Raw genomic sequence first — 10,702 nt, forward strand, 5'->3', positions numbered from 1 at the left:
GTGGCCCGTTCGCACTTTTAACTTGCAAGAGTTTACTGATTGCTTAGGTCACAGTGCAGAGGCAGAGAGAGAATTGTTTGGCAACACATTTCCGTCGTTCTCTGCCGTTCATCATCGACGCCGTCGCTGTTTTGTTTCGGCGGGTTCTGGAAGGTGGGGAACATACCTAGATTGACACTGTAATTTTTCTTGTTCTTCTTCGCCTTTTATTTTCTTATGTTAACTCTATAACCTCACCTCACAGACTCCTATGATTGAATAATTTCACAGGATATGTTATTAACACTTTGTCATTTGTAGATACATCTTTATAATATTGTTAATCAGCGTTAAACTGATGTAGAATAGTGTTGTCATTGTTTTGGACTTGTGTCAGTTCCAATGGCGTCTTCTAAGAGGCCAAATGCAGAGCCCAACGGGAAAGGGAAACGCCAAAAATCATCCGGTGGTTTTTCGTCGTTGGATGTTTCTCCAGGGAGTGCCGTGTTCCGTTTGCTGTGTCCCGTTTCAAGAATCGGCAGTGTTATTGGCAAAGGAGGTGCCATCATTTCACAAATTCGGCAAGAAACTGGTGTGAAGGTCAAGATTGAGGAAGCTATACCTGGGTGTGATGAAAGGGTTATCACTATCTCAGGTTCTGATAAAGAAACTGAAGGAGATCATGCAGAGCAGGTAAGGGAGGTTAACAATGATGACGCTGGAAACGAGGGGAAGGGGGATGAGAAGGATGGTGGTGATGGTGATGGTAATGAAGAGAAAGAAGATAAAAGTTCTGTTATCGTTGAAGATTCTCCTAGTGAGAAGGGGAATTCAGCCATTCGGAAGGCTATATCACTAGTTTTTGAGAGAATGGTTGAGGGAGTAGAGGAGACAAGTGAAGGGGACGAGGAAAGTAATAAATCTTCTTCCCTTGTTTTTAGGTTACTTATTCTTACTACTCAAGTTGGATGCCTTCTAGGAAAGGGTGGTAGTGTGATTAAGAGAATGGCAGCTGAGAGTGGGGCACATATTCGGATCCTTCCTAAAGACAAACTTCCAGCGTGTGCATCAGCTTCTGATGAGATAGTTCAGGTAGAGATGTTTGTGACACTAATTTGAAAAGGGATAACGGGTTGGCTGGAATGTCTGCTTTGTCAAATGTTATTGAATTAACTTTTTGAACCTGAAGTCAGTTTGATTGATACTTGACATCCTAGGCATTTTGAATTACACATAATCTGAGTCTGTATAGCTTCAATGTTTGTGCTTATTTCTTATTATTACTCATTATAAGACCTGTTACATGTTAGCGCTTATTTGTTATTATTACTATGCTATGGTGTAGATCTCGGGAGGAGTAGATGTTGTCAGGAAAGCTCTTCAATCTGTTTCTCACCAGCTATTGGAAAATCCGCCACGGGATCATGAATTGTCCACTAATTTTAATGGGCCTTCTCATTCATCTGGACAATTCCCATCACACAGCCGTTCTTTTGGTGGTCAAGGAGTACCTTTTGCTACTGCCCATGATATTTCTGTTTTTCATTCAGCCCCTCAATTGATTTCCAAGTTTCATGAAGGTGCCATTCACGGTCGCACGAGACCTCTACAGGAAATGCTTACTTTTTGTTTATTGTGTCCTGTGGAAAGGGTAGGAAATGTAATTGGTAAAGGTGGAACAATCATAAAGGCACTGCAGCAAGAGACCGTAAGTGAAATCAAGATTGTAGAAAGCCCTCCAGATTCAGAGGACTGTGTTATTGTTATATCTGGTCCAGCGGTATGGTTTGAGTTTTCCATTTTCTCATCTGAGCTATTGTTATGAAACCATGTTTGTTTTTCATTTAAGTTAGATTAATATTTGCAGCACCCAGATGATAGAGTATCCCCTGTGCAAGAGGCTGTATTTCGTGTGCAAACTAGAATAGCCAAGCCTATACCTGATGCCAAAGAACATACTATGTTAGCAAGGTTTCTTGTTTCTTCCAATCAAATAGGTTGTCTCCTCGGCAAGGGTGGTTCCATCATAACTGAAATGAGGAAGAAATCAGGGGCCCATATCCGTATATTAGGAAAGGATAAGGTTCCAAAGTGCGCTTCAGAGGACGAAGAAGTAATTCAGGTGCAGTTTTTAGAGTTTGATCTTGGTGTGTAGTTATTCCAGTTATCCCATAAGGTTATTATTTACATAATAATGTTGCTATATTATATCTTGATATTATTTAATGATTTAATAAAACTACTCCTTGGATTCATAAATTTATAACAGAATAGAACAATTGAGATTTAGCAGGGAAAACTACAGTGAATACGGTCATACTGTGAATTCCTGTAGTTTTCAAAATGAGCAGTCGGATTAACTTGTTGATTTCATGGTACTGACATTAATTTCATTAATTGGAACCACACATGCTTGGTGATTGGTGTTTATTAGTTTAGACTTTTTTTTTACCCTCTAATTCTATTTAATGTTTTTCCTGTTAGGTAAATGGAGAAATTGAGGCAGTGCATGATGCTCTTATGCAAATAACCACTAGATTAAAACATCATTTCTTTCGTGATTCACATCCATCTGTCAATTATCCTTCCAATCCTCTATTTATGGATCAACTTCCTCCATTCCCACCTTATTTAGGAAGGCGGGGACTATCACCTCCTGGGATGTATTCTGACCTGGGTCCTCCACCTCCTCATGCGGGTTTTCATCTTGATGACCACCCTCCCTTTTTGAATAATATACATAGACCAGGCATTCCTCCTCACATATCGGAAAGGAAGCCTTGGGGTTCTCAGGTATTGGACTCTTGCTACCTTTTTGTACCAATTTTGGCTTAAACACTACTGTATCTGCATGTCATTTAAATTACCATCAAACACTTGGGCTAGATGTTCAAGTTGGTGTTGTTAAAATCAAAATTGAAATGGATTAGGGAGGGAGGAGTGATCTTACAGGCTTGGTTGGCTTCAAAATGAAAATTTATGATTTCATGTAATTGTAATATATTCGATAAAACTTATTTTTTTTTTAAGTGAAGGTATGTATTACTTTTTAATTCTGAACTGTTTAAAGGTGCTTATTTTATAAAGTATTTTCTTTCCATTGTGACTTGCATAATTTCTAAAGAGATACAAACAAAATTAAATAATTTCTTTTACAGTTTTAAAAGTTATAATAAATGTTAAGTCTGTTTTATTTACAATGCAAGGAGTTGCAACACAGATCAATACCTGGCAGAAATTTTATTTTTTATTTGGGGGCATTGGGCAGGCTTCAGCCAGAGGCTGATATAAGCTTTGTTCAGATAAATATCTGTAAATAGAAGAGTAGAAGACTGGACTTTGGACTAACATCCAAGTGTCCAGGCCAAATTAGCTGGTCTGTATCTTCCAAATGTAAAGTTTAAGAAGGAACACATTGCAACATTTAGTTTGGATTTCTGAGAACTGAGAAGCCATAATGTATAATAAAAGCTCTCTTTATGCACTGATATGCCTACCTGTGTTGGATGTCTGATTTCTAGGGGGTACTTGAAGGTGGCTCACGCATTGGCTTGCCAGACTATCCAGGAGGTCCTCCCAGAAGAATTTCAGGATTTGCAGGGTGTGTCTAGTCTATCACATCATCACTGTCAATAAGCTTGTTTTCTTCATTATTTTCATTTTATTTTTCAAATTGTCTTTTGTTCTCTCTATCTCAATACTGAGGTTATTTCTCCCTTGCAGGGGGAGCCAACCAATTATCACAAGTACCACTGTTGAAGTTGTTGTTCCTCGAGCAATGGTGCCTGTAATATGTGGGGAAGATGGTGAATGCCTGAAACAAATACTTCAGGTGAACCCTCTGCATCTAATCATTATCAGTGTTAATTTTGTAGATTTTATCTGATGGTTAGACCTAGTGGTTATATTTTGGTGTTAGATGATTTTAGTGCTTTACACTTTAAATAAGTCGCTTGGCCATACATGAATCCACACCGCACCAATACTTTCTTGCATACGTTTGAGTTTACTAATGCTCAAGGAACACGAAAAGGACCTCTTTTAAAATTAAAGGGATAAAAGACAAACTTTCATTTTTGGACCCTCAAGTCTTCCGTGTGTAGCCATGTAGCTGAAATCCCTTTTTGGTACAAGACTTTTGTTGTTGTTGTTAGTTTGGATTGAGTGATTTTGGTCCCTTTAGGTTTTTTAGGCAATTAGGTCCATCTATTTTAAAATTAAGCGATCTTGGTCCTTTGGATGATTTACATTTTTGATACACTGAATCCTTTCATTGTTTAATGTGAGAAATTGCACATTTTTCTACCAGTTAGCCATTCAAGTTAAAGAAATCCTAGTCTCTAATCCAATACAACATGATAGCAGTAAAAAAGAACAATGAAAATATTGTTAACCCCTTTTAATTGGAACATAATTTGTTGGATGGTGAGATTATTGATTATATCATTCTATAATTCTTTACGAATTTGACATTTACCATGTGATCTACACAGATCTCTGATGCAAATATTACTATAACTGATCCAAAGCCTGGAGCTGTGGAAACTAAAATTATAATATCTGGAACCCCAGAGCAGACTCATGCAGCTCAAAGTCTTATTCAGGCATTTGTCATGAGTGAGAGGGAGTCTGGTTGAACGCTATTTGGGTAATGTATTAATACATTTTGTTTCTTTAGTCTGGAAGTTGTAATTGAGCTTTTCTGCTTAATTTTCTTCCTGTCTTAATGTTTAGTAGGCATGTGGTATAAATTGTAAAATATTATCCTATAGAAATACGACTATGCCCGCGCTGTGCTTCTATGTGCATTTATTTGGTTTGACTTTTCCAATAGTTACAACCTATGTTTAATAGATTTCATAATGTGCAAGCCTTCTCAATCCCACAGAAAACCTAGGACAAGTGAATGAGACTTGTAGAAGATGAGCTATCACAAAGGTTTCAACGTCTCTTGGTATCTTTAGCTCAAGCAAATTGTTGTATGCTTTACTCCTAATCTTGGACATGCAAGAATACAAATTATCTGACAATGCCAAAAGAAGGAAGATACAATCATTCGCTCTTCTCTACAATCATCTGATATGCTGCACAATACACTAGTTCAACTATTACCATGATCCTAAGATGTTAATGCATTATCTGGATTAGAAGATGACAAGTGAAGGAGTGACAGAAAAAAAAAGTTAAAATGAGTAAAAGTGAAGTATTTTTGATTAGGTGAAAGATAGAGGAAATGAATGGAAAGTAAGATAAATATTGTTATTATTAATAATTTTGTTTTATTTATTATTTAATATATTTTTTAGTTATTTTAGTATTATATGATAATCATTAAAAACGTAAATACTAATAAAATTGATATAGATAATTATGTAATGAAGAGTTATGTTATTTTGTTTTTGACAATATATTAATCGACTTTGCATGAGGTCGACTTTGAATGGAAACTTTATCCCCTTTTCTTCTAACATGGGCGTTCCCTTTTTCCTTGCCTACATCTGAGTGAGAAATGTAGTCGAAGAACTGAGAAAGGGAATGTTTTGAAGTTGTTTTATTTAAGAAACAATCAATTGTGTTTCCGTCAGCCTTCCCTGTAGTAGTAACCTGTTGCTAATGGATTGTTTTCTCAAAATCGATTGTTTGCTGCATCTTCTGGTAATTGTTTATTTCTTTGGTGTTTGGTGGGTAAATAAAAAGGTGGGAGACACATTTTTCTGAGCCACATGTTCGAATTTTTTATTTTAGAAAGTTAATTTAAATTATCAAATTTTGTTAAAGTATCTAAATATATTAATAATTTAATCTAAATTTGATTTCAAGATAACTATTTCTGTTAATGTTAAAGACTGAGTTTATCAAACGTATCCGTATCTAATTTAATACCCGTTACTAGTGGTGCGGACATCAAAGTTCAAGGGATTAAATAATGACATTTTAGTTTAAATATAAAGATTTTACTCATTAAATGTTTCGTATTCTATGTACATAAGACATAAATCTTAAAAAGCAACAGATACTATGAGGTAGTATTCCTTCTCCGCTTCATCATTTCTCATATACCAAACCATATTAAATTTTGTTTTATTCAATTCTTCTGTGACAATTTTCTATATCCCACCTATTTCTTCTATCCACCTTATTTTTTCACCATTTTTTTGCGTACTATACCTAAGCATAAGTTACCATGTAGCCTGAATGCACCGTATTAAGATTTGTTTTACTGAATTCTTCTATTTATATTGTTGACGGAAATATACATGCAAAATAGTTGTTGGAAACATCAATTGGATTTGATTGACATGGAATATATGTATGACAGTTGAGAATGGAGTTTGTTAGAATGCTTGGTTCCACTGGGATTGGTCTTGCCATTTGAAGGTTAGATTGTTTTCCACTGACTTGTGAATCATGGTTAGGGATAATTGTCCATAGCAACTTCATCATTATGCTTGTGACATTACAGGATTTCTTGACCAGTTAGTGAATGAGTCTCCTCAGTCCAGAATTTGTACTGTGCTATTTAAATGCGTACTCCACTGAATCGAGTGGGTATATATTATGCATGTACTGTATGTAGATGTAGATTACTGCATTAAATGACTTTGATACATTTTGGAATTATTCCTGACATTTATACAGTGCAAATAGGTGTTATATTCTTTCTTTTATAAGCACTTGATAACAATACATTATCCCATTCACATGCTTACAGTTATTAAAAAGTGACAGAAAATAATTATTGCTGAGCTTTAAAGGGCTGGTATTTCTTGAGATCTTGAGCGAGGCCTTGAATGGAGCCAGCTGCTGAAATAATCGAAACAATCAAGCAAACCCAGCTCAAGATCTTGAGCCATGTCCATGTGAAGGAAAACTTTTGCATGTTTGACTGCTTAATGTACATCTCTATGGGGAAGTAAACGGTTAATGGCCAAAAGGACAGTGAACCAATTAATCCTAGGAAGTCATTGAAGAATGGAAACAGCATAGCTATCAAAGCAGTGATGACAACATATGTTGTTCTCCACACCACCCTGAAAAAGTTCACAGAGAAGGTTCCACACAATGGGAAGTTCACTGCGTGCTCCCCATTAACAAATTGGCTGTTGGGCCACCTTTCCTTACTCCAGTTCTCTACGAACCCAAATATGGGCTGACAGAAAACCTGACAAATAAGGCATAAATAAAACACCATCCATGAACAAAATACACCTATGCCATTGAACTAAGAGAATGTTACTAGGAAATATGTTTGACTGTAGGGGTTTACCTGATATGCCCCAACCAAGTGCACGGCTATGCAGATGTTAGCAAAGTCTATGAGCCAAAATGGCTCGTAGAAGCCGAACCCAGTGAGGAAATTTCCTGGTGCATCGTTGCCAAATGCTGCATAACCTAAGCAGCCACATAGCATATAAAACAAGGTTGTAGTCATGATGCCAATCAAACTTGCTCTTTTCATGACCTTGTTCTCAGCAGGGCTCGATTTCAGTGTATCCTGCAATTATACATTTAGTCCCCAATTTGATGGGGTGGAACCAAAATGTCATCACCTACCCTTAATGATAGGTAGAAAACAAACAGATAATTCGTCTTATACAAACACCAACAGATAATTTTGTGTCAGATTTGTTTTGCCAAAGGGTAAGTAATATATTCACATTAACAATTTCAGGAAATAAATTTATATTTAGCTCAGCTTTAATGAAATACTTATATATTATAATTCGAACTTATTTGACGTGATATCTCCAACAACGATCAAGATATTTTTTTTTACTACTTTTTCATAAACAGTATAAATGATTCCTTTTAGTGATGCACTAACTACAGGCAAGTGGTAAATGTTTACGAATAAACGCCGAACATCCATGCGAAGATAACAATAGTTTGACTTGGCATCTTTCCCATCATAGAATAATGACTTTTTGGTTAAAAAGACATTCATTATACTGAGTGCTTTCCGCTAAAAAATAGATAAAAAAATATTAAGAATCTTTAGTTTCTATCTATAATAGATTCTACCACTTTAATGGATAAGTAATGACTTGCACTTGACAAAAAACGTGCCAATGCTATATGATATTTTGTCCCAACTAACTCGCTAACGGTTAATTATAAAACATATAACATATAAAATGATACATCTATTAAATACTTATTTTTTCTTCTAATTCTCTCTCCTCTTATCACATCTTATAACCTATAAATCTATAACTTTTATTCTAATTATAGGGGTATATCAGGAGTTTTTTATGAATATTTTGTGCATAAATCATTTTCCAAATTATATTAAGAGAACTCCTTAGGATCCTACATAAGTTTGTGTATCTCTCATTTCTCCAAAGAATTTTTTTTTCAAGAAATTTGTTACTTTCAGAATGTCAAAAACATCATTTATCATCTTTCAAGATTTCCCCACCATCTTTTTATATGAGTCCACATTTCAATAAAAATATTATCTTTCCTTATACTTTTAACAATAATAATCTGTCAACATATGAGGATTTTTGTCTTTTCAAATAATTCGATAAGTTTAAAATGTCTTTTAATTTAGTTCATCGAGTTAATCAATTCTAACTAAAATGTTTTTAGTCAATAGCAAAACAAAGTGGCCAATATAATGCATATTTTCACGTTTTTCTTGAATTATGCATGCATTCAATCATGATTCATAAGAACAAATGGGCAATAGTTATCCAGTGCTATACCAGCAAGTAAGCATGGAATAGATCTATAATTTATCTGTTAAGTTTACTTATACTTACAAAATATGAACATGATTTGATCGCACTGGTTTATGAATGCAAAACAGGAATATGTCTGATAAGAAGAAGAGAATATGAGTTAGTTGCTTACCTGTATCTCAATGAGAACGTTGGAATAAGCGTAAGCAAAGGCAATGTCACCAATAGCTTGAAAGGTCCTCCACACCTTCTCCGATCCTGTAACATCTACTCCTACTTGCACCCCAGTTAAGCTTGTTCGTACAGGATCTCCACCACCTTCACCATTCACCAACACATGCATATACGTTTCTTCTTATTATTATATAATCATTGTAACAAAATAATGTAATAAAGTGAAAATCATAACTATATAGTATTTTACTTTGTTTTTTTAGTTCAAGTTAAGATTACTAGTTTACCTGCAACTTTAGCAAAAGAGAGGCCGAGTCCAATGGAAGAATAAGCAAAAGACATGACTGCTGCAACAATAGAAAGCCACCAGAGCTTGCTGAAATTTGGTATCTGACTAAGCACGATTTGGATGCACGCAAAGAAGATCATGAAAGGGTTGTTTGACGTGAAGCACTTGACATGGTGACCATGTTTGTGAAAACAGTTCGACCTTTTCACAGCCCTGATTAACCAACCACAATTTATTATCTCACAGTCCAAAGTTTGGATAACATCATAATTAATGTGCTACTTTATATAGTATTTACTTACACCATGCTTATTGAAGCCGTTATTGTGTATCCGATAGTTACACCCACAAGATTTATGTACTGAGCTAATCCACACAGCTGGAATTTTCTCCCACCTACGCAAATAGAGTCTCAAGTCGGTGCTACTTGCATTTAATGACAAGTTTTCTTGTTCATTCAAATCATCTATGAGTTCATTCATATGTGGAAAAATCAAGTGAAAGTAGTAAAGTTATTTGAGATTGGATGATCTAATTTCAGAAGGGTGGTGATACTCTAACATAGTAAAACGCATTCTCTTTACGCAAGTGTCAAAGAAAGTGTTCTCATTTCAGAACTAAAAAACTACCCTATTAGTTGAATTGCATGGACATGGTGAAGTTTGATTCTTTTACCTAGAACGGATTTGACAACGGCGGAATATGTGTAGTTTCGCTTGCCATGAACAGGGTCAGGTGTACGATAACAGTCTGCAAGAAGAGTAGATGTGAAGTATGTGATGCAAGAGAAGGCAAGGAGAACCGCAGGGCCAGCCACCCAACCCATCTGTGCAATTGCCCATGCAAGTGACAACACTCCAGATCCTATCACTGCCGTTATGATATGAGCACTGGCAGTTATCCATGTTCCTTCAAACACAACCGTAATCAGAGTTTGCTTTTCACCAAATCCAATGTAAAACTTAATCACAAATCAATATAAAACATTTTATACACTAATATTATATGTATATGTGTGTGTCGGGTGTTGTGACAGTTAATGTGTTTTGTGTGTGTGTGTATGTATACCAGTTCTTTTGACACGTCCATCGTCGTCGAAGTTTTTGCCACCTTCACCAAAAGCTTCTGGGGTTTCTACGTACATGTTGTTTTTCTGAAACTGATCAGGATTCATGTTTGGGAGGTTTTGTGAGTGAAAACGAAAAAGGAAAAAGAGAAAGAAAGGTGTGTTTTGTTTCTGTGATGATAGTTGGTGTGGTTGGTTTGGTTTGGCACTACTTATAAGAGTTTGGATGAAGTAGAGAGAAAAGAAAAGGCAATAACTGTGGAATTCATGATAGTTTGGGAGAAAAGAAATAATGGGTTAAATAGAGAAGTCAAAGAAGTGGTGGTGGTGAGCGGAAGTGTGTGGAACATGTAGTTAAACCGTATGTGAGGAATTTATGAAAAAGAAAAGTGACATACACTTTAAAGTTGATAAAGGTAATAGAAAATCGAAAAGCAGCTTTTCAATGAATGGTGAGTTGGAGGCTTAGATGATAGTTGGTTTGCAAGAGTGGAATTTTGAATGCTCATT

The 10,702-nt window shown here is 35.6% G+C and overlaps 2 protein-coding genes across 7 annotated transcripts; one reads left to right on the forward strand and one right to left on the reverse strand.

The window, feature by feature from the left end:
• On the forward strand, positions 1-6,676 carry LOC137822758 (RNA-binding KH domain-containing protein RCF3-like). Of its 6 annotated transcripts, none has more exons than XR_011082978.1 (10): positions 20-153; positions 377-1,071; positions 1,325-1,759; positions 1,847-2,101; positions 2,464-2,772; positions 3,501-3,580; positions 3,703-3,811; positions 4,473-4,627; positions 6,299-6,357; positions 6,443-6,676. XR_011082978.1 is itself a non-coding variant. In XM_068627749.1 (8 exons), exons 2-8 carry the CDS (start codon positions 382-384, stop codon positions 4,614-4,616), a joined length of 2,022 nt encoding a protein of 673 aa, XP_068483850.1. In that variant the 5' UTR covers positions 1-153; positions 377-381; the 3' UTR covers positions 4,617-4,787. The 6 variants fall into 6 exon arrangements, 3 of the variants coding, with proteins under 3 accessions (XP_068483850.1, XP_068483849.1, XP_068483851.1); XR_011082977.1 differs by having other exon boundaries at positions 39-179; XR_011082979.1 differs by having other exon boundaries at positions 46-179; positions 349-1,071.
• On the reverse strand, positions 6,610-10,702 carry LOC137822760 (amino acid permease 6-like). The gene is made up of 7 exons (XM_068627751.1): positions 10,195-10,702; positions 9,802-10,035; positions 9,429-9,522; positions 9,125-9,339; positions 8,836-8,981; positions 7,247-7,474; positions 6,610-7,141 (listed from the first exon to the last, which is right to left on the reverse strand). The coding sequence occupies exons 1-7, from the start codon at positions 10,298-10,300 to the stop codon at positions 6,716-6,718; spliced, it is 1,449 nt and encodes a 482-aa protein (XP_068483852.1). The 5' UTR covers positions 10,301-10,702; the 3' UTR covers positions 6,610-6,715.

Source organism: Phaseolus vulgaris, chromosome 9 (assembly GCF_000499845.2).
Source record: "Phaseolus vulgaris cultivar G19833 chromosome 9, P. vulgaris v2.0, whole genome shotgun sequence".
NCBI classification, from domain to species: domain Eukaryota; kingdom Viridiplantae; phylum Streptophyta; class Magnoliopsida; order Fabales; family Fabaceae; genus Phaseolus; species Phaseolus vulgaris.